The sequence below is a fragment of the Charadrius vociferus genome, unplaced genomic scaffold (assembly GCF_000708025.1).
Source record: "Charadrius vociferus isolate BGI_N301 unplaced genomic scaffold, ASM70802v2 scaffold323, whole genome shotgun sequence".
NCBI classification, from domain to species: Eukaryota; Metazoa; Chordata; class Aves; order Charadriiformes; family Charadriidae; genus Charadrius; species Charadrius vociferus.
Window position 1 is genome coordinate 1,435,044 of NW_009647692.1, and position 25,597 is coordinate 1,460,640.

A 25,597-nucleotide genomic window follows, 5' to 3' on the forward strand; every position below is an offset into this window, starting at 1 on the left:
AACTTGCCTGCAGTCTCTAAGTCAAGAGCAAAAAGAGATATCAGCCCCTGCCACTTTTCCCATGCTGAAGGTGGACCACGTCGCCTCCTCGGTTTACACACTCTTAGCAGACATCATGGCATTGTCATATTTAATTCCTAAATTCAAAACTGTTGTTCTTCGTATTTAAAATATCCTAATACATATGAAGCAAACATAGATATACATGCTAGCGATTTTTCTCAGGAATAACTTCTGATTAGTGAAACAGCGAGGTTTAGTTCCTTTATTTTTTCCCTTCCTTTTGCATGTCGTCATAACTTACAAAGAATCTGTGCTGCTATATTACAAGAATTGCTCACCGGCAAGTCAAGCAAGACAATGCAGATATGATACAGGCCTTCTGTTTGTTTCCAGTTGTTTAATGACAGAATCATACATAAAACCAGTACTTAAAAGTCTGATGGTTTATTCTGTGCAAGTAAAATTAAAAATTTAAATACAAAATAAGCACATTTTTAAAAACAAAATCATAGGTTAGTTTTACTCAATTAAGACATATTAAAATAAGTAGCAGCTTAGTATCAAGACATTAGTGTGCACTTCTCTGATGAAGAACTGTTATTTTCTTTAGATCAGAGTCAGAACTTTGAATTTCTTGTATTTTGATTCCTTATTTGACCTGGATGTCTTAACTCCAGCTATGTATCACAGGAACGAACTCAATAATTTTCACAGACACAAGCCCTTAGCCAATAAAAACTGCCACTGCATTAAGCATTACAACATAAAACAAATATATCTCACAGATACTTGCTTTGGAGGGCACACGAGTATTCAAAACACTTGTAGTGGATTCCTCTTTCCTTAAGGTTGCAGTTGTGCTTTGGGGCATTTTGGAGTAGTTTGTTGGCATTCCGCTAGTGATACTTAAAGTCATGGGGGTGGTGGGGGATCCTGTTGAACGAGTCAGGCTTGAGTTCACCTCGGCGGAATCTTTGATGTAGATGGTGTGTGTGGCTGCTGCTTCTTGGGAGCTGACCTTCCTAGCGGTGGGATCTTCCGGATAGAGGAGGAGCGGTCGGTCTGTGCTCGTCAACAGGACAGTTTGGCTTAAGGTGGCCAAGCTGGTGACTTCCTTAGCTTTAAATTGTTTATGCGTTTTTGTCATTTTGGTGGGTTCCGTTGCCACTGGAGAAGGAGCTTTGTCTGCTGCCTTCATTCCTTTCATCGTGAGGCTGGAGTCCGTGGCGGTGGGAGCCGCTGAGGTCGGGGTGGCACTCATCCAGAGCCCGGACTGGTTAGCACAGGGAGCCCCTATCACGCTGGCAGCTGTGCCCTGCACCCATTTAAGCAGATACGGGATATTTTGTTTATCACTGCAGGACCACGGGTTGTTATATAGTGTTACTACTCGCAGCTGAAAGAGCTGGTCAAAAGCTTTGTCGGGAATGTAGGTGAACTTGTTGTTGTGCAGGTAGAGGCTCGTAAGGTGCTGTAGTCTCACCAGCGTTCCCGGGAGTATCTGGGACAAGAAGTTGCTGGATAGGTCCACTGTCTCTATGTTGTAGGGCATGTTGGTTGGAACTGTCCAAAGTTTGTTGCTGCTGAGATTGAGAAACTTGAGACTGCTCAGTGTGTTGTTGATCAGAACGGCTCTTTCCACCATATTCCTGGAAACGTCGAGCACTTTAAGATTCCACTGGTAAGCCGTATCAAGCTTCTGGAGAACTTTAATGTTGTTGTTTATGGCGTATAATTCCCATAAGGACTTGGGCAGATGGGCAGGAACATTCTTGAGCCAATTATTTGAAATATCAAGGGTCCTCAAATTGGTGAATCTTGTTAGCTGATGATCGAGATCTACGAACTGGTTAAAGGACAGATTTAAATATGTAATGTTGTCTTGAAGTCCGTGTGGCAGTAGAGTTAAGTTTCTGCCTGAACAGTCCACATTCCTGTCGTTTCCTGAGCATGTACAGTTAGAGGGGCAGATACCCAAAACAGTGGGCATGAAAAACAGAAGGACCAGCAGACAGGTAGACGTAGTCAGTGTCTGGTACTCCATCGTTGCCTGAAAATAAATATACCAAAATGACACCCTTTAAATCGATGTGATATATTTTATTTCTTTGTAAGGGCTGTCTTTGCAACGACCACTTGCAGGAGAAATTAAGTAAAAATATCAATAAACCCCTTTGTGGCACGGTCCTTTTTAGAATTGTTCAAGAGAGACTTTACAAAGCATCCCTTCAGACTGTCATGTTGTCTGGCAGAATGAGACTTGTTTTTTCATCTCCCTTTCCCCGTCAAGCTCAAATGAGGGCTTTCTTCCGAAAATGCAAGTCTCTTCCAAATGTTATACAATGTCTGCTTCTTGTTTTTAGTGATTTCAAGCCTATATTATGTTTGGAATAATGTGTTCTTTTATACAGGATGAAAAAATGGCTGTCAACTGGATCTGCTTTACAAATCTCTGCAGTAATGTAGCAGTCCCCCCCGTACATGCATGCTATTTGCTTAAGTAGAATTGGTTCAAATACATCTTAAATTGTTACGAATTTAGTTTGAAACCCCAATTCCACGTTCATACTAACATGCACATTATTATTTTTCCTTATTATACTGTTAATTGCATTCTCAGAGCTGGTAACACATGTTTGAAAGCTGAATTAATGTTCGTAAGAAATCTCTGACACTGCAGCAAATTTCTGGTGCAAGCATCTGTCATCAACCAACAATTTCCTTCTTGTTTCTGTCTCTAATTTTGTAGCAGGTTTTTGTGCTGAAAAACAGAAAAACACAAACTTACCGTAATCTCTTCTGCGATATCAGCACATCATTTCTGTGGCAGATCGAAGCTTAGAGGTCGTCTCGTTCTGGGGAGTAGCTCCAGTTGCTGCCGGGGGGTTGTGCTTCCCTCTTCAGCTGCATCGTATTGCTGCTGGCTGGGGCTCCGCAGCACCTGATCTGACTACACGGAGACTGCAGAGCTGGCCCTGCTGCTGGCTCCCGTTCATTGCGAAGCAAGCATATTCACTAAAATAGTTGGGTTTTATAATTCGGATAGGTTAACTTCTCCGTATCTGTATTTTAGGCTCTGTTAATGCATCACAACATAGCATGTAAGACTGCCTACATAAACAGCACCGAGGCTGCTTTAGCTTAAGCTGTGATCCCATTTAAATGTTCCTATTTAAAAGTCATGTGAAGTTGTGTTCCTTTTTACCTTCGATTAACCTCTCCTCCTGTAATAGAGGTTAATGTTAATTTAGGCTTCCTGTCTTAAGCTTTTTTAAGCTACGCTGCCAGAATATCTTTTCATCATTTTAAAATCTTCCCTTTTCTGCTCCTCAGATCAGGCTGTCACTGTATTGTCAGGTATAATACAGCTCAGCTCATTGGATTTTACAGGTTTCTATAGGAAATCTGTATCTGAATTTCTCCAAGCTATATGGTAAGAGCGGACATAGTTTATAATGCTGTTAATTTTAACATGGCCTAATGCAACAAGCCTTAAAAAAATCTTTGGGCAATTGGAGTACTATTCTTTAGGCACCCACAGTCATGCAGCTTATATAAACGGTAAGAAAACTCTTTTCCTATGTCCCTTGTATACACAGCAGCCTAGAATTGCACTTGTATAACTTATGATGTTAATTTTCAGTGGTAATTTAAAGGTTTTGAACTTTATTGTTAGAATATGTGCCAATGTGCTCTGTGCAGCATCCACAGATACATTCCCTCCCCAGGCGAACACAAAACTAGAAACTCTGCTGTTTTGCAGAGCTGTCCCGGCAGGGTAGCTTCAGCGTATAGCAGCTTCTTTCTAGAAATCTAAACATTCGCTACTGATAAAAAAATAATAATATCAATTTACCTCTAAGACCACCCTCCTACCTCCCACCAAAAAGTTAGCTTATGAGAACACACAGCTCTGGACAGTGTGGTGAGCTGCGCTTGTCCTCTGCACCCAGAAGGGAACGTGTAAAGCACTTGAGGTAAAAGGAATCTGACATCCATGCAACATTAAATGAACTTTTAAAGTTTATATTAGTAATATTGAGTGCACTCTGAAAATACTACTTCAGAGAAAGAAACTAGTGAATGCGCACAACTAGTTCTGCTGATCATTTGCCCAGGTGTTCTGCAAACTGTTTCTATTTTATCCATAAAAATCAGAAGTATTTAGGTAAAAGAAAGCCTTTTTGTAGTTGTTCTTCAAGTGTTTGGAGCCATTTCAGCTGTTCAGTGACCACTGTATGAACTGTTTACTCGCACCGTTCTCTGCTTTACCAATCGGTACTGGTGTAAAACCTCCAGTAACTTCACACTGAACTTTTTGGCAATATTTGATCTGAAGGAAATCTCGTTGCGATTAGCGAAGAACAGCTGATGGCTGTTAGGAGGATTTGTGTCAGACACCTGGAATCCGTTGTTACCAGGTTGTTACCCCGTCACGTGCAGAAGACGGGCCTGTGCGTGAAAGACGGCACGTGTGCGTGTCGAGGGACATGGACTTTGGTTTGGATTCAGAGCTTTGCATCTAAGCAAATATTCAGTTGTGCTTTAAGTGACCAAAACATCTTTGAATTAGAAAGCTTTATTAAAATTAACTTGAATTCATTGCATTCTCTCATACAGCCTAGTAGGACAAACAATTTTGAGAAGCTCAGAGTACCTCTAAAGCTGTACCATTTCTTGAAAGCTCCACGTCTACGCGTATGTTACGATCTGTCTGTACTGGCACACAAAGGCACGTGTGCCCGCTGTAGTCTCCAAAATCTGGACTTACTAGGGACAGTAACTAGTGGGCACAGTCCGTATTGTATTTTGAAATTATTTCCTTCAGGCAGGAGCAGGTTGTTCCCTTTTGTGAAAGCTGAAGTTAAGAAACGCTGGGGAAGTGCCCATGCTGTGGTCTCACTGTGCTCGCCTGCGTCGACTTCTCCTTTTTTCGGTTATTTGAAGAATACTTCATTTAAGAAAAACGTGAAGTGTGCTGGAAATCGATTCTGGTGGTCTACAGAGGGTCTCCTGGCTGCGGCTGCTGGGGCAGCGGTGCGTGGATCTCTTGAATAAGCGACTCGGGTGGTGGGGGCAACTGTTCCTCTGTCTCTGAGGGAAATCCCTGGGACTTGCTGTGATCCGAACTGTTGTCCTCAGCCGGTTCCCTGAGCCAGTCGGGTGGAGGGGGCAGATCCGGGAAGTCGGGTGAAGCCGTTGGGTGAGGACAGGAGTCGCGTGCAGGGCTTGCTGCTTCGTCGGGGGGGGCGGGAGACCCATCTGTGTTGGCAATGGGGAGAGCTGGAAACCCATCCGTGTTGGAAATGGGGGGGGGTGGAGGTGGATCCATGTTGGCAACGCCGGCTACGGAGCAGTCTGCGGCTGGTGGAGCTGCCTGGCTGTTCTCGTTGCTGGAGGAGCAGCGGGAGGGTTTCTCTGATGCAGCGGGATCCTGCTGTGAGTTTGTGTCTTGTTTCCATTTCCAAGGCAACATAAATAACACTGATGAGCGTTTGGTAGCCTGGTCAGAGTCCATGAAGACATCTGGTGTGTCTCCATCCGCAAATGGAGAACGACCTGCCCAATTTGAATCTACTAGAACTGGTCTCTTGCAGCATTTCCAGAGAAGAATTATAATAATAGCCATTATCATACTAATCAAAATGATGCCAATTAGCAGTGCTGCTATCCAGCTTCCATCACTGGGTTCTGCGTATGCTTTGGGGAACTGAGGCGGTGTTGTAACAGTCAGTGCTCTTCCAGATTTGTGTGGACGGAGCCCAGTTGCTTGCAGTGGATATGGAGGAGCTTTGTCTGCTCTGGGACTCCTGATACCGGTGTATGCGTTTCTTTTATTTGTGGAAACGTTTTGAGGTATTGCTGTAGAAAGTGATTTCCACAGTTCCCCATAGAAGAGAACCAGTATTAGCTGGTTGTTGGCCATTTTCCCGCAGCCCCTTTAGATATGTCCTCTCCTATAGCAGGAAAAAAAAAGGAATGAAGTCACACATAGTAACTTGAAAACTGTGTTTATTGTATTGTTGCACTTTACTGACACAAGACAACTTTATTTTGATACTAGAGTAGTGAAAATAATATTAGAGATTATGTTTAAAATTTCATGCCTGTTCCCTTTTGCATAATCAGGAGATTTGTCGCTGACTTTACAAACAACAAGCAGATTTTCAACATTTTTGACCATTCTAATTAAGTGTCTTTTTTGAAGAGAACGTCTTGGTTATTATTACCTTTTTTCACCTTATCAGAAAAAGGCATTAGCAGAGAACTCCTAACAGTGTTTCAAAATAACAACATTTATCAGTCATGTAAATGGTTATGGACCTGGAACGAGAGACACAGCAGTATTGACAAACAGGACTGTCACAAGGAAAGAAAATTGTCTTGTTTTGACGGGTATAAGCCAAGACCTAAGTAAAAGGCTCTTTACAGTTCTCTTACATGTTTATTTCCTGTTCTTGCCTTTCTTCAGCAGTTAAGGGTAGAGCGTAATAATTTTTTAAAAGTTTCCAAATACTGATGCTAATGCTAATAGAAGAGCATTCTATTGTTAAAATGTTTTTATAAATAAATTCCTGCATGGGGAACACTTTTTGCAATGGAGGAAATTGTGTTAAAATTAAGTTGTCGGCATGAAATAGATTATTTTTTTTTCATGTACTGTTTAGAGTTCAGGTCTCTGAATGTCTCTATATGAAATAAATGAAATAAAATACATCCACTGCATAGCATTTTTCTATCTGAAGTTACTTTCATGTAATTTGAGCTAATTTATCAGTTACTGTAATGCCAGTCATGTGAAGCTGTTTCTGGGACATTAATATGCATAAATCCTTGTGGGTTTACAAATATGCAAAATTAAATTTCCGATGTAACAGTGTAAACACCTATTGAGTAGTAAATTAATGCTTCTTGAGAACATTACGATCTAAACTCTGTAAGGTTTATAACAGGTAAAAATGATGTAATTTAATTTTTATTCTGCTCCCTTCTCTTCAAAATATAGTCAAATCATACTTACGTGTAGAGTTCATGATAGTTCATAGTAGCAACACCAAAGATCATGTGTTTGAAGCCCTAACACATTTAAGATACATTCGCCAAGAACTTTGCATACACCCTGAAGTCGGGACGTACACAGTGCTGTATGCGGCTCCATTTCAAACCAAATAATACAAATATTAAGACGTTCCATCTTGCAGCTGATTCTTACCTGCACATTTATCTTCTCTCAAGCACGCACCGTCTTACTTTTTTCTTTGAAGCCTTAGGAAGACAGGCTGAGCGCTGGAAGTCAGGCAGCTTAAAATGGCTCGTCCCACGTTGAAGTAGGTTTCTGCAGCTAAAGAGGAAGTTTACCAACACTTGCTGCAGGAAGTGTCAAGAGTCGGGAGATTACTAGCAGCCTCATGGCAGAGTTTGCAAGCTTTACCAGCAAACTTCTGAGCTCTGCGGTTTTTATGAAACTCAAATATTTAAATGTTTGTGGCTTTTGTCCTGTATGTGCATATTGTGTAGAAATCCATACATACTTGTTCGCCTGTCTTTGTTGAAGATCGTTATAGTTACTTCTGTGTGAGTCAAAAATTGTGCAAGTTTGGATTGGATTTGAATCTTACTGATTTAATTTCAGTGGTGCTTTGGTGTGCTGTCATGCTTATTGGTGGAAAAGCACCCTTTGGTTCTTTCCAGTGAGTCATAGAAGGCTGTCTGATTACAGGATGCTGGCTTGCTTACGCATCTTCATTTGTGTAGTTGCATTAAAAGGCAGATAACTACAGGGTTCACCCTTCTCCTGTCCCCGTCCCATCCCCCCCCTCGCATGTTTGTTTTCTCTCTGGACAGCTTTGGTCCCTGCTGCCATCATTGATGGGGGGCAGTGCTCTCTGGGCAGCCCTTTTCCCACTGTCTGTCTTTCTCAATACCATTTAGTGTAACCCAAACTACTTTCTTTTGTCTCCTGGCGCATTTTTTGCCTAGAAAGGCTGCCTGGCAAAAAGAAACTCGTACAAATATGTCCTCGTGGCATTTTACAAGTGTATTCTGCCAGTGCCAAGTAGCTACAGCCAGATCCTCCTGCAGCTTCTTCATCTTCTCCTGCTTCTCCTGTTGGGCCTCTCTTCTGGTTACACTAGTTCTCTTTTTCAGACTCTCCCTGCTCCTGCAGCAAACACAAATCCTGATCCCATACTCACACCATAACTCACAGTTTCTTGTCTGATTCCTTCATCTCATCCCCATTCTCTTCAGCCTTCATAATTCCACCTATCTTTTGCCACAGTTCCCACCTCATTGACAGTTTTTTTCCTTCCTGTTTTTCCTTCCTTCCTTCTTTTCTTCCTTCCTTCTTTCCTTTCTTCCTTCCTTCCTTGCTTCCTTCCTTCCTTCCTTCCACTAATATGATCGTGATTCTTTCCTTTCCTGCCTGCTTTTTTCATGACACTGCTGGTTTACCCCTTTAATCTGCTGCCTGCCAACATCTTGCTGCGTCGCTGTAGGCAGGCTGGCTAACGCAGGGATTCATCTTCCTGTTCTAGCTCCGTTACCTTCCGACCTGGGAGCAGTGTTACACCAGCTTAGATTCTCGTGTTTGCTATCTCAGATTTTGTTTTTTAGTACTTGCACAGCCTCTGCTGTTGCCTCCCGTGCTTGTGGTCATTTTGGGGAAGGAAAAGGTAACTGTAATGCAGCATCCCCCTACCCTGCCCTTCCCCTCTCTTTCTGTCACCCACAGGAGATGTTCTCAGTTTTCTCCTCAAGTAGTAGCTTGTCATCACCCATCTGTCACGGTTTGTCCTTACTCTTCTTCTGGCCTTTCTCCTCATGTTTTAGAAATGCCTGACGCAACGCCCTGTCCTCCCCTTCTCCCTGTGTGTTGCGTTGCGCCTCCTTCCTTTGAGCTCCAGGGTCTGAATATGTGGTTTATGGCAGATTCGTTGGAATTTGTCCTGTAGTTGTGTTTTGGGTTGTTTTCTGTCTGCACTGAACTTATTTTCTAAAGACTCCCATTTCTGGGCTCAGCTTGCAGACTCCTTCCAACTTTATCTTCCTCACTACACAGACCACCTCTGACACAGGCGGGGGCGTTTTCTTTGAGATCCTGCGCTCTCGTGGCTCCCTTGAGCACCGTCTTCGCTTTGCTTTTCTGTCGCTTCTTTACCTGTCCCTCCAGCCAAGTGTATGGGTGATGCAATGGAAGGTGAATGGAGGATTCAGTCTTATGTCCTGATTCTTTCAAACTCATACCACCATCTCTTGTGTCAAAAATGTTTACTACAGATGCTCGGGATGTTTAGAGCTTTGTCCCTGGGCAGTTTTACCACTTGTAACCATGGTGCAACAGATCTTCTTTAAACCCAAGTAGCTTGTGAAAAACTTCTTGTGTTGCCTTAAAATAACAAAGCTCTGCTGCAGTGAGACCAGATACAGACATCTCCCCACAAATATGGGAAAGATGGGGTCTCTGTGGGAATAGAGAAACTAAAAGTTGTGGTGGTTCTTGAAGAAATTTTTGGCACATTCTAATCGGTTGTGTCAGGACAAAGTGGAGTGTGTTTCCGTATAGATGTTTCTGTGATGCAAGAAATCACAGCTAGTCGTCAGAGAAGACCTTTACTGACCTTCAGCAAATGTTATAGGAATATAATATTCCAAAATGCTTTCTGTGATTTTTTGGGGGTAATATTTTGAGTTAGAGAAATAGTATCACGTAAGTCAAGTTCTTTAAAAACTGATGTTGGTGGTTTATTGAGATAACAAAGTGAAATAGTTCTCATAGTCTGACATATCTTACAAACTTCATATATTCATACACAAAGTCGAAACACCATAAATATGATTCAAATCTCAATCTGGTTCAAAAGCTATTAAGCTGGTTTAAGAAGTCCTTGATGGAAAAACCTGAAAGGGCGTTTTGAGAGAGACTAGTTCCTGATTCAGTAGTTGCATCAGAGCTGTGACGGAGTTACGGTTTTCTTACAGTCACAACCTGGATGTGCCTGCCTAGCACCTCACGTGTGGGGTAGTCATTAGGCTAACAGTCCTTGCCTTTGTCCTCCTAATGATCCTTGAGAATGGGCAAACTTCTGTCCTTTTGTTTTATCCTGTTCAGCTCCTATCCATGATTTCTGGTCAAAGGACTAAAACCGGTCTTGACACTATTTATAAAAAGCTATTTAACACAATTTTATTCCCTTCTAGACCTACAAGTTGCTAGAGCGTTCCCACTATTATAAAAGGAAAAACCCTAAGATCTGCTTTCCTGTGTTAAAATTCATGTTGTTACTCGAAAGCTAAGTTTTTGCCTCATATTAATGACGTAAAAAAGGCAAAAGCTGAGTTTTTACCCGAGTATGAATTAAATCTCAACTACAAAATTGGTTAAAATGGGTTTGTGTGACTTTGATGGTACTTTGTTTTCCTGTTCATGATCTGTTTCTTTTGTGAGTTTCTCAGTAGTTTCATCTTCGGTTTTCCTTTGCATCGCAGCATCTCTCCCTGCTATTAAGTCTTGCATTATCAGTCCAGTTCCCGTTGTCTCCTTAGGCATCCTCTGCCACGTTCCTGCTGCAGTTGGCCATAAGCTGTTGGTCGCCAGAATATCGCCATTGCTCCTGGGCCTGCGTTTTCCTTGCTGAGTTTTTTTGAGATAGGACATTTTGTTTGCTATTACGACTGTCGACAGAAATAAGAAGGTGCAGATAAGCACGAGTACTGCTATTATAATGAAACAAATCAGTATAAGAGACTTATTGTCTTCACATGTTTCTTTTGTCAGTGTACTCTTGGGTTTGCTGGTGTTCCTCGGTCCTCCAGTGGCAGAAACGGTACTTCTGGCAGGGGAAGATGTTGAGTTTGGGGCCATTGTGGAGGATAAGGATTGCAGGGTATTAGTCTGCGGTTCAAAAGTAGTCGCTTTGCTGCTGAAATTGATGCTCAGAGGGGAATTTGTATTGTCTTCTGTTAGATTCTGGCTTCCACTTAGGTTCTGGCTGATAGGATTCCACGTTTCACTTACCCAGGGGTCATGGGTATGGTTTGCACTTGTGTGTAACCACAAAGAAAAGATTATCACAGCAGGGAAGGCAAAGTGTGGCTTACTGTGTCTCTTTGTCTTCATCTTCCTGTTTTGTCACCTGCAAAAATACAAATTATGGTATTAGTTTAGCAAACGCTAGTTCTCGAGAATAGCAGGCAGCGGCCTTTTTGGTGAGAAAATGTGTAACTTGACCTCATTTTTAGTGGATGTAGGAGGACGAGTTCAAGTATGTGGGATTCTGAAAGAAGAGGTTGTCTCAAACTTCTGACAGTTTGAGGTTTATAGAAAATATATGGAGGTTAAAAAAGTACATGGAGCAAAGAGAGAAAGTGTTTCCTACTAACTGCTGATGCAGAGGCAGGCTGGGGGTAGTTCCTCCTCGGTGGCAGTTCCTCCTCTTTAAAGCTGGCCGTATTACCGCAGACTGTAACTTCGTCACTTCTGCTTTTACGCAGAGAAAGGAGAAACCCAGGTAAGGTTTGCAGATTACTGCTTCTGACTCTCCTGTGTTCCCCCGACTGTGGGAAGTGTGACTGTGCTGGTAAAGATGGTCAAGGGAGAAAGGTTCAGCGGAAAGGTTGCTGTGAGTGCCAGCGGGCTGGAGCGCGGCACTGCTCTCTGGGGCGTTTCATAAAAGCCTAGGGAAATCTTTGTTCTCTAATTTTTCTGCTTTATTGCTCAAAAGGCTATTTATCACAAATGTACTTATCAAATTTTTCTGACAAACGTTACAGATTGTGACATTTTCTTTAAAATGCCTGTAATAATTATGCAAATGATACTGCCATTAGTATGTTCTGTTTCACATTTGTGTAGTATTCAAATTTGCACCTGTTGAATTTGTCTGGAGGGCGGGAAACTGATCTTTCGGTCAGGCTGGTGCTGAGGGAATAACCTCAGAATAACAGTGCCAAACCAGACGAGCGTGAAGCGCTTCAGTGCTGCTGCTGCTTGGGGCAGGACGCACGCGGGGGACAGGTTCAGAGCTTAAGGCGCGTTATCCCACGCCAGGGCTCTCTGTCACCGGTCTCTATGAACAGAACAAAATGCTTCCTTTGAATGTTACAGTCTACATTTGGTTCAAATATGAATACTGTAGGGAATGACCAAAAGTACCAGTGCTGTTTTGATGAATACATTTGTTCTTGAAGCTATTACTGTAAAGGTAGCAAAGCATAGCTGTAAGCTTGTAAGGTCAGGTACCTTTGGAATATTCCAGACAATGTTTCTTTTGGCATAGGCAAAAGTTAGCATGCCTGCCAAAGAACTTGATAAATTCATTCCCTAAAATCAGAGGGGTGAACTTGCCTATCCTGCAGTATCCAAACGGCAGCTCTTCATGTCCTCCAGGAGAACGAAAGCGGTGCCATACCTGGAGTGTAATGATGGGCATCTCTCCTTACGTGACAAAGGAGCAGCGAAAGATATATGTATCTTTTACTTTACAGTTCACCCATAACATAAAACTAAACCCCATTCTGAGATAAATCCTTACTGTTAAGTTTGGACTAGAAATCATCTTAGTAATCAACTACAGCCCAGGGAGAATTTCTCTTTATCTGGTAAAGGTTGCCTGGATGATGCCTGGTAGCATGTTTTGAAAAGGAAAAAAAGCAAAAACAGCAAAGGCTTTTTTTTTTTTTTTTTTAAACACAACAGCATTTCGAATAAAGTTTCTGCATGCAGAACCGAGACGCATTTGCCGGCACAGAGATACTCCAACATTTAACCTTTCTGTCGGGAGCTGCTGCTCTCCTTCTGCCTGCTCCCGCCGGGAGTGCCGCGAGTCCGGTGTTAGCGGTAGCGCTCTAGACCAGGTTTTCATAAACAAACTGACGTTAAGGGCTTTGCTTAAAATCGTGAGAGCAAAGGAACTGATCATTAAAGAACTGATTTATTTATTTTTAGTTCAAGCTTTTGTGCATAGGCTTCCATGAGCACGTGCCTAGGGTCTTCTGTGAGCGCAAAGGAACGCACAGGGGCAACAGCGCTGAGTAGCGACTGTCACTGTTGCATCTTTGGAGTCTGATTATGAGTAGCCTTTAACATTACTAAAAATACAGTTATATCAGATTCCTTAATTCAGTTGGAGATAATATTTTTACAGATTATTACTATTTTTCAGTTACTTGAACTTCTTTAAAAATACTTTTGTATATAATTTTCTACAAAATCTAAGAGACTTTGAAGTAGAACTTAAAATAGGAGAAGGAAAATGTGTACTTACCTTGCCAAGATGTAGTCAAAAGAAATTTGGTGTTTCAGATATTTAGTCCTTTAACAATAAAATTTCTTTGGGCATTTATTTGCTTTTAGGATGCAAAGGACCATTAACGTAAAGCAAGTAGATTTAGACAATGCTGGTATTTCTTAAGCAAATCTGTAACTGAAATTATATGTCGTTTACTCTAAGTGGAGAACTAAAACCACAGAGATGACACACTTCCTTTTTGTAACAACTATACCATGACACGTTAGAGGGGGAAAAACACCAAGTTGCCCAAATTAGCTCTCAGAACAACAGGAAGTAGCAGAAGGGAAAAAGAAGTCTCTTCAGCAGACAAATATTCTACGCTCCTGAAGTAGATCCCCTCAGTTACCCTACGCGCGGGGGCTTTGCCTCAGGTGTCACCGGGAGCGGTGTCCCGGTACACTCAAAGCTGCGTACATGCTTAGGGTATTTATTACCTCTTTCTGTAGTCGGTTGATTTGCCTTGAAAGAGTTGGGTTAATGCTAGCTTGAATCAGTGACGGATATTGAAAAGTACCTTAGATGTCCACGAGCTACTGTTGAGTTTGATTTTTAATTAATTTTTCTGAGTAGAATTCTGTCTGCCGTGCTAACTCTGGGGACTTGGTTTAGGCAGATTGCGGTCTAGTCTCATAAAATTCAGAGAATCATTAAACGAGAATAAAAGGTTCTTAGTATTTATATATTATCTGACTCTTTTTCTGGAAAGAGTTATTTTGTAGACAGATCCTCAGAGGACTGACCATTCCTAGAAACATTCCACCAAGCCTTAGAATGTGCTGCAGTACATAGAAAATGAAATGAGTTTGAGACCCTTTGAAAAAGTTGGTATGTGGATACTTAATTAGTCTTAATTATGACTTCTGAAATACATTTATTATTCCACCTATAAAAGTAGATATAATTTGAATCTCTAGAGAGGTTAAAAAGTTAGTTTGAGGGACCTACTTTTATTTTAAAAGAAACTGCGAGGTCTTTTCACGTAATCCAGCCGATGCACTGTTGCTCTCCAGCACGGATTTCACTTCTCCTTTGAGTTGAATAAACCTCCTGTCTGTCTGGAGGCTCCTTGGCTGTGCTAGGTTGTGTGGCACTGCAGACTGAAGTCACGCTTCTTCGTACTGGGCACGGAACTTGGTTGGCGTGAGCCAGGGCGCAGCAGCAGCAGATGCCTTCAGGCTGCAGCCGCCGGTCCGGCACCGCTGCTTTGGGTCGGTGGTTTTTTAGAACTACCTGAAGGATCAGTCTGGTTTAGTGCAGCAGTAGTATGTGTAATACGCCACTCAAACGTTCGTAATATGTGTCTAAAAGGCAAACCCAACAATGTCTGTCTGGTTTTCTTACAGGTTCAAGACCGGTCAGATCAACGGAGACTTACTGATATACCACGTGCTGCTAACTCTGAAGCCATACTATGCAAAGCCATATGAAATTGTAGTGGACCTCACACACGCTGGCCCCAGTAACCGCTTTAAAACAGACTTTCTTTCTAAATGGTTTGTAGTTTTTCCAGGCTTTGCTTATGAAAATGTCTCAGCAGTTTTTATTTATAACTGTAACTCTTGGGTCAGAGAATACACCAAATACCATGAAAGGCTCTTGACAGGTTTGAAAGGAAGCAAAAGGCTTATTTTCATAGACTCTCCCGGGAAACTGGCCGAGCACATCGAACACGACCAGCAGAAGCTCCCAGCGGCTACCTTGGCTTTGGAGGAGGACTTGAAAGTATTTCACAATGCTCTCAAATTGGCTCATAAAGACACCAAAGTTTCTATTAAAGTGAGTCCTGGTGAGCTGTTGTATTTTTATAAGGATTTGAATATGATTTTACTGTCTCTTAATTCTCCTCTCCTGTCTTGAGGAGAAATTGCAACTTCTTAGTATGCCTCTTCAGAAAGTATAAAATTTCACACATTTATCATCATAAAATTAGAAATGTCAGGCTTTTCCCTTTGTATTGCTAACAGTAGGTGCTGAACCATTTTTCTATTCTCTTTCTAAGGTTGGGTCAACCGCTGTGCAGGTGACGTCAGCAGAACGGACGAGAGTCCTGGGACAAACAGTGTTTTTGAATGATATATACTACGCCTCTGAAATTGAGGAAATATGTCTTGTTGATGAGAACCAATTTACCTTAACCATTGCCAACCAAGGCACGCCGCTCACCTTCATGCATCAGGAGTGTGAAGCCATCGTTAGGTCCATCATTCACATACGGACACGGTGGGAGCTGTCACAACCCGACTCCATCCCACAGCACACTAAAATTCGCCCGAAGGATGTCCCTGGAACACTACTGAACATAGCGCTGCTCAACCTGGGAAGCTCAGACCCCAGTTTGCGGTACAGATCTTTTAAATTTATATCAACTTCAGTCAAAAATGTGAATTCTTTCCAAGGTTTTCTTAGTGTGAACAAATCTCTCTTGAATGAAACAATTTTTCTTTCACCACAGCTCCACAGAATGTACTTTTTAATATAAAGTTGGGGTTTTCTGTAAGTGAAGAAAGACATACTTACTGTCAGGGTAACTGAAGGCGTATGGGAAGCTTAATTTCTCCGTACAAGGAGAAATACTTCTGCTTTGTGAAGTATGTTTATTAGGCCCATCTGATGTACGTGGTGCTGCCCCGGCTGTCTGGTAGGCTGGGAGCGCTGCCCCTGCGAGCGGGCTCTTGGGTCCTGCCTCGGGCCGGTGCTGGCGCGGGGGCAGCCCCCACGGCCCTCGGCCGTCTCTCCCGGCACCGGGAAATACTCAGAATTTCCTGAAACTGAGGGCCTCTCTGAGACGTCCTTCAAGCATACTCTTTAACCTCACCAGAAATTGTTTAAAGCAAGTAGAGGAGTAATTTTCATTTCTCCAAGGCACATGTTTTGTCTCTGAATCTTAACTGGGGCAGGGGAAAAGTTCAGGATTTAAATGTAATCTCTTACAGTGCAGTATTGATTTGATTTTTGAAATGTCAGTACTACTACTGTGATGCCTTGGTGTAATGTGTGTATTTTAAAATGTACAAGAAAACTGTTACAAGTCACACTGCTTGCTTTGTTACAGGTCTGCTGCCTATAATCTTCTCTGTGCCTTAACCTGTACCTTTAATTTAAAGATTGAGGGCCAGTTACTGGAAACTTCAGGTCTGTGTATTCCTGCCAACAACACACTATTTATTGTATCTATTAGTAAGACTCTTGCAGCTAACGAGCCACACCTTACCTTAGAGTTCTTGGAGGAGTGTATTTCTGGATTTAGCAAATCTAGTAAGTAACATTGGTATTCCTTAATGCTAACCATGAATTTGAAAAGATTTCAGTTGGCAGCTGTCTGGCTTGGTCCATGAAGCTTCCTCATGTTACTGAGTCACAATAAGTTTAAATTGCAAGTGCTTCTTTAGAGCTCTTTGAGCTGTTTTCAAGATTATCCGTTTATATCTGTTTCTTAATAATCAAGCTGTGTAATCCCCCGAAGCCAGGCGGTTTCACAGACTGGAATGGCATCTGTTGGAGCAAAACCATCGCTTTGCATGTTTGAATGTGCTCTTTCCTTTCCTGTGAAGTACATTTTTTTTTAAAAAGCAACTGCCTTTTCAACTTTCAAATTAACGGTAAAACAGTTTTTTACGAGACATCTCATTTGTTTAGAGGATTAAGTCCATTCAGAGAGATGACAATACAAATTGGTTGTTTCATATCACTGTCGATAGTTTGTACAGGGAACACTTTGGATAGATGGCTGTCGGGCTGTTGTTAATTCACCGGAAGTAGAGAATATTGCAGAACAAAAATCAAAATTTGAGGTCCACGATAGTGAAGTTTTGAACTCTAGAAGACACGTACACAGAAGAGTTACAGGCTTCATTTGTCGTATCAGAATTAATCTTTTCAGATTGATTATCTCTGTCAATTGTAAATCTGGTTCTGTTGCACTACTTTTGTCATCCTTCTCTTCCAGACATAATACAGCTCTGACTTTACTGTCGGAAGCTGTTTAGAATGCATTCTCAAGATTAAAAAGAAATTATCTTCAGTAGTCCCACCTAATACTGAATGTACACATCTTTATGTCACATCTCTTAATAAGAGATTAAAATGTCAACATCTCCTTGCCAGATACCTACAGGTGTTTCTTGGGGGTCATTATTGGAGTATGTTTCTTTTTGAAGCTTATCTGTTTGCCCAGTATTATTTGCTCAGCTCTGATATTATTTTAGGCAATAAGACTGAAAAGAAAAGTGCTCACAAATAATTATTTACTTATAGATAGAGACCAGTGCTGATTCTGTGTTACAAACTGAATTTTTGTTTCAGGTATTGAACTGAAACATCTTTGTCTGGAGTATATGACTCCCTGGCTGTCCAATCTGGTCCGATTCTGTAAACACAATGATGATGCCAAGCGCCAGCGAGTCACTGCTATTCTTGATAAGCTTATAACCATGACAATAAATGAAAAACAGATGTATCCATCCATTCAAGCTAAGATATGGGGAAGTCTCGGACAGGTACAAATTCTGCATAATTTATTGCAGTTTGTTTATAAGCAGATTATAGAGTTTTTAACCACTTAAATGTCAATCCTGCTTACTTCTTGGAATTGTGTTTCCCCCCCTGCTTCAAATCCGGTTTCTTCTTACTAGGTTCAGCATTTTATGAATAGTTATACTTTAAAATGGAAAATAAAATAAAAATCATACAAATGAAATTATAGTTCCTTCACTGTTCTGAAGCACTTTGATCTGGAGTAAAACCTGATAGAATTAATCTTTATACTTCCAATGTTTACAGTAGACTGTTTTCCAAAAGGATAACAAATCACTAAAAGTGATGCTTCAGTTCGTGGTCGTTGTGCATCTTCAACTGAAAAAAATGAATGATTGCTTATTTAAAAGGTGGTTTACTGTGGAAAAATAAAGTTAATCTGACTGATAAAAAAGAATTTCTTTTCTCTAATAGATAACAGATCTCCTTGATGTAGTGCTGGACAGTTTCATCAAAACTAGTGCCACCGGGGGCTTAGGATCCATAAAAGCTGAGGTTATGGCCGACACAGCTGTAGCGCTTGCTTCTGGAAACGTGAAATTGGTTTCAAGCAAAGTGAGTTCCCTCTTTGCCTTAATTTCCTTTTATATAGTAATTTCAACTTATGTAACAATGTGACACTGAGATGCTTTCTGATAACTCAGTACAGGCGAAAACTGTGATAAATTAGGTTCCAAGCAGTAGAATAATTCCAATGTTAAGTTGCAGTGATTTTTACTGAAATTTTGAGCTGCGCTTTTTGTTTGAGTGAAACGAAGTGGTGGTTGTCTTTCAGGTGATTGGGAGGATGTGTAAAATAATCGACAAGACTTGTCTGTCTCCCACTCCTACGCTGGAGCAGCACCTGATGTGGGATGATATTGCCATTCTCGCCCGTTACATGCTGATGCTCTCCTTCAACAACTCCCTGGATGTGGCTGCCCACCTCCCCTACCTCTTCCATGTCGTCACTCTGTTGGTGGCCACTGGTCCCCTTTCTCTCAGAGCTTCCACTCACGGTCTCGTCATCAACATCATCCATTCTCTTTGCACTTGTTCACAGCTTCACTTTAGTGGTAAGGTTTTTTTCAGATTTTCAATTAAGCTGATTGCTCCTTTGGTTGTTTAAGAAATATTTGAGTTGTCCCGCTCTCTGTAAACTGTTCTGAGAGTTTGAAAATACCTTGTTGTAATTCAGCTTGCGTTCAAATCAGAACGAGGATGTGATCTACAACAAATGAGTATGGAATTAAAAAATTCCTGTCTGGTTGAGAGCAGGTGCATATTTAAATTTTTTGTATAATGGGTTTTAGAAAAAGAGAAGAAAGTAAGTGCCAGAAAGTTCCCGTAGTGCAGAGAAAGAAGAAAATACGTCTGTGCTAAAACTGGCTCGTGTGCATCTTTTGAATGGTTACGTAATCTGGTAACAAAAATATCAATTACATAAGGGATTGTGAAACTATACTGTTAAAACAGGTATTTTGCATACTGCTGTATTTTAGCAGTCCTAAAATAATTGGTATTAGCAAATACGTAGCTGTCACTTCTTACCACAGAAGTACAGTATAAAACTGGGCTAGATTTTGTGCAGAAAAAAATTAAGTTTATGTAATGTTGTCTTTTTTTTAAAGTAGCTGAAAGCTCACTTTATATCTATATATATCAACAGAGTGAGTGTGTGAATACACACACACACATACATTATATGTATAAAGAAAAGCTTCGCTTTGACGCACAGAGAGCGAGGCAAGCCTTCCTGTTTAAACAATGAATTTGAAGTACACTGAAAGGCACTGAAAGTTCAGAATTGCAAAAATATTCAGTGCTAGTAGCAGGGCTGTCATTTTCTTCTGATTTAAGTGGTTTTTTTCATCTTGGTGCCGGAGCCAAAAGCAGAATTTGATTGCAGTTTGAACGTACAGTGCTGCTGGTATTTCAAAGCAGGAACCCTCCAGGTTTCCATTTTCTGAATCCGTGTGAGGAGAAGTCTCACAGAACCGCGCCTTTCAACAAGTTCCTTTCTACCTGTTTTTAGAATGCGTCTTCCTGGAGGCTGATTCCAGCAGTCTGTGCAGCAGAGCACAGGTGCTGTGGTGTACTGAGGGAGAATAGCAAAGAAAACAGTGCTGGAATGGGCAGAGTGACGTGTAGGACGATTGTCTGCTTTTGCATTCGTGGGAGGGTGAGCCTCAGAGTCTTTAAAATATGGATTGAATTTCAGTGGTTTAAACCTAATATGTGAAAATTTATTCGACAGAGGAGACCAAGCAAGTTTTAAGGCTGAGCTTGACTGAGTTCTCTCTGCCCAAATTTTATTTGCTGTTTGGAATCAGCAAAGTGAAATCGGCCGCAGTCATAGCGTTCCGATCCAGCTATCGAGACAGGTCGTTTTCTCCTGGTTCCTATGAGCGGGAGACATTTGCACTGACTTCGTTGGAAACCGTTACTGAAGCGTTGTTGGAGATCATGGAGGTATGTGTTCAACCCAAAAGAAATTATCCGTAAGGGAAAATGGCACTGCTTACGCTTCCTATAGGCAAGCGGTGTAGTGGCATGGACCTCCCGTGACGTGGTAGTCATAGTTAAGTAGCTGAATTCTGAGAACTAGAATAAGTGCACGTTCTGAATTCTAAAAATACTTTTTCTTAATGTTACATGTATTCAACAATATAATTCTTTTTAGGCTTGTATGAGGGATATTCCAACATGCAAGTGGCTGGACCAGTGGACTGAACTAGCTCAAAAGTACGTTGGAGATCTCAAAACGTAACCCCTGCCTGCCTGTGTAGTACATTGAGAATTCTCAACTTGCTATGCAGCCCATCTGTTGTATATTAGTTTAATATAGCGCACTCTGTTTCTTCGCAGGTTTGCCTTCCAGTATAACCCATCCCTGCAGCCAAGAGCACTTGTTGTCTTCGGCTGTATAAGTAAACGTGTGTCTCATGGACAAATAAAACAAATAATCAGAATTCTCAGCAAGGTAACAGACCCACATACCCTAAATTGATTTGGTGGCAGTAAGTTTCATCGGTGCTGCAACTTCTAGAGTCACAGTAGTTTTTAATACTGAGTTTAAAACTTGAGCCACTGAGATTGATACAGAAGTCAGTATTTAAATAAATGTGAAATTTTCTGTTAGGCATTTAGCTGCAGGCACGTGATTCACAACTTCCTTTTTTTAAAGGAAGTTAATAATCTGATGTGGTATAAGTAAATGCAATAAAGAGCAGGGCATTTGTACAAGCAAACTTTGGAACAGAGTGCCTGGCTTGGTAATGACGTTCCATACTTTCTACAGAAGGTCGTGCTCCGTAGCCAGTAACAGTGTGCTGAATAATGTTTCCTTTAAGCATTTCATTAGAGTTTTATGGACATAAACTTTAACTGAAGAGTTTCTGAATTGTAAAAGAGCTGTTCTCTAATTCTTGCACCCTGTCCTGCACCCTTACTTTTTTAATACCTGTTGTGCAATTGCTTTCAGGAATATGTGTATCACTGCTGTGTAAATCTCCATTTGTAAAAGTCCTTGAGACTTGCTTTAAAATGAGCTCGAGCTTTGTAGACTAATTGACACCAACAATTATTCTTTAGAGCTTTGATCTCCTTTTTACAAAGCAAAATCTAATTATGGTTGTATTTTTAATTACCCTTTTTTTCCTACAAAAAGGGACTTGAGAGCTGTTTAAAAGGCCCTGATAATTACAACAGCCAAGTTCTAATAGAAGCTACGGTCATAGCACTCACCAAGCTGCAGCCTCTTCTTAATAAGGTAAATAACTGGGGTTTAGAGTAAACAGAGAACGTATTTGGTAAATGAAAATTACAATTATGGCTATAATCTCAAAAATATAAGTAAGTGTTGTGGTATCTGAAGTTCATGCTTCACTGCTAAGACTCATGCCCCACGTGGGAAACGGCAGATGTTTGTGTGTGGGACCTGTGCAAAGGCTCCGCAAACGGGGCCGGAGCCGTCCGGCAAAGGCCGTGCCACTGCCTGTCGTAATTCTCTCCGGAAGATACTCAGTCTTGGCTTTCAAATGGCTGGTTGCTAATACATGCTTTTCAGGTGGTGGCTTGTAATAAACATTAGTCTTACCTGATTCGGTATTAGTTCGCCATCTGTCTGTTGCTTGCACGGTTGTTACTTGATCAGCGTACCAATGGGCATGCCGTTAATGAAGAGCCACTGATATTTACTGTTAGTACATAAAACTTGTTCCTAGAAAAATCTGCTGCTTACGAGACCCAGAATCTGTTGAATGCCAATTCTTCCTGCGTGCTTTTTCGATTTGGAGAAGAAATTGCCTGGGCAGTTACGTGCAGAATTGCAATCCATTTTCAACCTATGCGCTCCAGTCGATAACAAGACACGTTTCTGCTCAGTCTGGTGTAGGGCAATCTGTGTCTGACGTTTTTGTGAGCAAAGGAGGGAATATGAGAGAGAAGGAATGGCTTTGCGGGGTGTGAAAGGCTCGAAATGCATTTGCTTTCTGCCGTTCAGCTGTTGTGTGCGTTAAGACAAGAGGTCCGTCCGTCCGTGCTGACGGGAGGGGTGCTGCAGGAGGGACGGCGGTGCGCGTACAAACCCACATGTCAGCCTTACGTGTCTTTGACTTACAGCCACTGCCTTGAAAGTGACGGTGTGGCTCTTCCATTTTCCGTAGGACTCCCCTATGCACAAGGCCCTCTTCTGGGTCGCCATGGCAGTACTGCAGCTGGACGAGGTGAACCTGTACTCGGCAGGTACGGCGCTGCTCGAGCAGAACCTGCACACCTTGGATAGCCTTCGAGTGTTCAACGACAAGGTACGCTGGGAGCAATCAGCTGTGACTAACCCTGAGTTTATGCAAGTAGTCAGATCTGTTAAGAAAGAAGAAAACTTCCTTGTCCTCAGGGACAGTAGTTAAGCAACTGGAACTGAAATTTGCATTAGAAATTGTTTCATGTGCGCCATATCAACAGTAAAACTAATCCGTAGATGTGAAGCTCTTACTCTGTTCTAAACTGGAACAGAAATGTATAGATGTGTTCTAATCAAGGGTGTGTTCGCTAATGTCGTGTAACTCTTAAAATTGCTGTTTTGTCACTTAAAAAAAAAAAAAGCTTGAGATATGATGAGTAGCTTTCAATGAGGTACTGCTGTATTTTATTGGGTCAGAGCCCAGAAGAGGTGTTTATGGAGATCAGGAGACCGCTCGAGTGGCACTGCAAGCAGATGGATCACTTTGTCGGGCTAAATTTCAACTCCAACTTTAACTTCGCACTAGTGGGACACCTCCTGAAAGGTGAGAATACATCTTGCTGTTCATTTCAGATGAACACTCTTAATTCAGAAATAAAAACAAGTCCAAGGGTAGAGGGGAAAAAACAGGTGGTGGATTTTAAGTAACGTGGATCACGGAGTAGATACAGAATTAAATGTTCTTTGACTAAAAGACTTTGCCACGTTTCCCATAGAGATGTTCTTTACTACTTCCTCCTGTTACGCCGTCTCTCTCTGCGTGTTTGCCTGTGTTCAGGCTCACTGTTTCTTTTAGAAGAATTATTTGTGAGCTAATAGATATAATATATGCACAGACTTTTGAAATGATGTCATTTTTGGAGGGAGGGACAAAAAAACATTAGTCTTGAATGAGAAATTTCAGTTAGCATTGTGCGCCCTTACCATTTGCATGAAGTTTCTTGAGAACATGCTGAAAAATACCTAAAAATCTTCTCAAAATATTAATGCTTCATAAATATACATTAAAATTAAATAAAATATTTGTCTTCTTAACTTCATTTCTTAGGGTACAGGCATCCTTCTCCTACCACTGTAGCAAGAACAGTAAGGATTTTACATACACTACTCGCTCTGGTTAACAAACACAGGAACTGTGACAAGTTTGAGGTGAACACCCAGAGCGTGGCTTACCTAGCAGGTAAAATTAAACCAACAAACATTCTTTTAAATTTGTGCTAACTGAAAAGGAATGAATTATTGTGGGGATTCGTACGGTTTTAGGTTGATAAAATTGTACCAACGTAAAGGAAATGTGTAACTGGGGATGGAGAAGAGTCTGGGCTAGGCTGGGGCACGCCAGTTAAAGCTTTCCGGGGACGGAAGGTTCGCCAGCACAGGACCTACTGTGCAACTTCGGGAATACTTCCGGAGGCTGAAGGTGTCTCGGTTTAAGTGCGTGCCTTAGAACGTGCAAATTTCTGGGAGTCAAGGAATAGAAATTGTGACCGTGTGAGGGCAAACGTTGAAATCATGTAATTGTAACTGGATGGGGAGTAGAATTCTTTTTAAATGACCTACTTTTAATCAGTACATTTCAATAAGATGTAATTACATCTCCATGGTCTTCTTCATACTAAGTAAAAAAATTAAATTAATGGAATATTGCTTACGTTCTTCAATGTATTCCTACTGTGGAAAACTTATGTTAGCTTTCTTTGACTTTTTAGCTTTGCTGACCGTATCTGAGGAAGTTCGAAGTCGCTGCAGCCTAAAACATAGGAAGTCTCTCTTGTTGACGGACGTTTCAATGGAAAATGTTCCTATGGATACATATCCCATACATCACAGTGACACTAGCTATAGGTTGGTTGTCTAACTTATCGATAAGTTATCCAAATTTCAATGTCTGTTTACTTTAGTTAAGTTATCTAAAGGTAACCTGTGGTATACCGAACACTGAAACCCAGCTTGGTAAAGCAAAGTTAATGTTCTGTTATTGGTTCCAGACCAATATGCTACTGGCACTGTGATCAAGAGTCACAGAGAAATTTGAGTATTGAACTCCTATAGGTTTAACTTTGGGATCCATAAAGCTATTTCAGAGCTTAACTGCTTTGGAGGTTCTTAAACTCTTTGCTAACCTCTTTCTGCAAGACCTAATTTCACCTCATTTTTCATGTATATTTGAGAAGAAAGTTTTGTTTGTCCTTTTAAGAGCTTCAAGGCGTGTATTAAATAATCACTTGGTCTGCATCAGTGGAAAATCTTGACACCTCAGAGCCCGTCTATAAGCAGCCACAGAGATAAGAAATCAGCCTGGGAGTGACGCGGAGAGCCACTCTCCCTCAGTAGGGAGCGCTTTGCTCAGTAGCTGTCTTTTTAGCATCCAGTATGGAGTAGTTGGTTATTAAATATCTTTCATCTTGCCTCATAGGCTGATTTGCTTGTGTTCCTTTCATTGCTTTACTTTTTATCTCTTGATCATTACATGCATATCAGATTGTTAGTTTTCACTAGCTCAGACATTTTTGCACGCAAAGTGGTTACTATTTCTTAATATATATTTTTGGGAAGTCGACCTGTTAGCAAAGATGGGTTTAATAAAGGATAGTTTGGCTACTTGAAAAAATTATGCCTAAATGTGCACAGTTGTAAAGGTTTTCTTAATTTAATTTCTCTGCACTTTCAGGACACTAAAGGAAAATCAACCATGGTCATCACCAAAGGGGTCAGACAGACATCTGGCTGCCAGTTACCCGACAGTGGGACAGATAAGCCCTCGAACACGAAAATCCATGAGTTTGGATATGGGGCAGCCTTCACAAGCGAACACTAAAAAGCTTCTAGGTTATTAAGATAACTAATTTACTAATTTGTCTACAGAATACCCCAGGAAGCGTTACTGGAGAAAAATTATACTTGTATTTATTCTGACTTTAAGTGCTTATTCCTGATTCAGAGGAATATATGCAGTTTCTGCAAAATATAGAATAGAGAACCCTGTACAGCTAAAGAGGACTAACTCAATTCTTTTGATCACGAAGAGGGGGAAGCAAGAGTGACG

The 25,597-nt window shown here is 41.3% G+C and overlaps 4 protein-coding genes across 4 annotated transcripts in view; 1 reads left to right on the forward strand and 3 right to left on the reverse strand.

Annotated features, from left to right (window-relative positions):
• Positions 1 to 25,597, forward strand: part of NF1 (neurofibromin 1) — a 100,229-nt gene that overhangs the window by 62,029 nt on the left and 12,603 nt on the right. The window contains exons 40-54 of the mRNA XM_009881481.1: positions 14,639 to 15,071; positions 15,295 to 15,635; positions 16,348 to 16,550; positions 17,598 to 17,791; positions 18,243 to 18,383; positions 18,604 to 18,883; positions 20,065 to 20,279; positions 20,491 to 20,552; positions 20,676 to 20,790; positions 21,478 to 21,579; positions 22,475 to 22,615; positions 22,969 to 23,095; positions 23,600 to 23,731; positions 24,261 to 24,396; positions 25,223 to 25,380. Coding sequence (XP_009879783.1) covers positions 14,639 to 15,071; positions 15,295 to 15,635; positions 16,348 to 16,550; positions 17,598 to 17,791; positions 18,243 to 18,383; positions 18,604 to 18,883; positions 20,065 to 20,279; positions 20,491 to 20,552; positions 20,676 to 20,790; positions 21,478 to 21,579; positions 22,475 to 22,615; positions 22,969 to 23,095; positions 23,600 to 23,731; positions 24,261 to 24,396; positions 25,223 to 25,380 — 2,780 coding nt within the window. The remainder of the gene's footprint in view (positions 1 to 14,638; positions 15,072 to 15,294; positions 15,636 to 16,347; positions 16,551 to 17,597; positions 17,792 to 18,242; positions 18,384 to 18,603; positions 18,884 to 20,064; positions 20,280 to 20,490; positions 20,553 to 20,675; positions 20,791 to 21,477; positions 21,580 to 22,474; positions 22,616 to 22,968; positions 23,096 to 23,599; positions 23,732 to 24,260; positions 24,397 to 25,222; positions 25,381 to 25,597) is intronic.
• OMG (oligodendrocyte myelin glycoprotein) lies at positions 728 to 2,895 on the reverse strand. The gene is made up of 2 exons (XM_009881451.1): positions 2,792 to 2,895; positions 728 to 2,053 (listed from the first exon to the last, which is right to left on the reverse strand). Exon 2 carries the CDS (start codon positions 2,045 to 2,047, stop codon positions 728 to 730), a length of 1,320 nt encoding a protein of 439 aa, XP_009879753.1. The 5' UTR covers positions 2,048 to 2,053; positions 2,792 to 2,895.
• EVI2B (ecotropic viral integration site 2B) lies at positions 5,003 to 5,929 on the reverse strand. The gene has a single exon (XM_009881466.1). The coding sequence runs from the start codon at positions 5,927 to 5,929 to the stop codon at positions 5,003 to 5,005; it is 927 nt and encodes a 308-aa protein (XP_009879768.1).
• Positions 10,361 to 11,122, reverse strand: EVI2A (ecotropic viral integration site 2A). Its single transcript, XM_009881450.1, has one exon. The coding sequence runs from the start codon at positions 11,120 to 11,122 to the stop codon at positions 10,361 to 10,363; it is 762 nt and encodes a 253-aa protein (XP_009879752.1).

What these genes read in the sequence shown, in the direction of transcription:
- OMG (XM_009881451.1), bottom strand. Translation starts at nt 2,047, where the DNA reads ATGGAGTACCAGACACTGACTACGTCTACCTGTCTGCTGGTCCTTCTG.
- EVI2A (XM_009881450.1), bottom strand. Translation starts at nt 11,122, where the DNA reads ATGAAGACAAAGAGACACAGTAAGCCACACTTTGCCTTCCCTGCTGTG.
- EVI2B (XM_009881466.1), bottom strand. Translation starts at nt 5,929, where the DNA reads ATGGCCAACAACCAGCTAATACTGGTTCTCTTCTATGGGGAACTGTGG.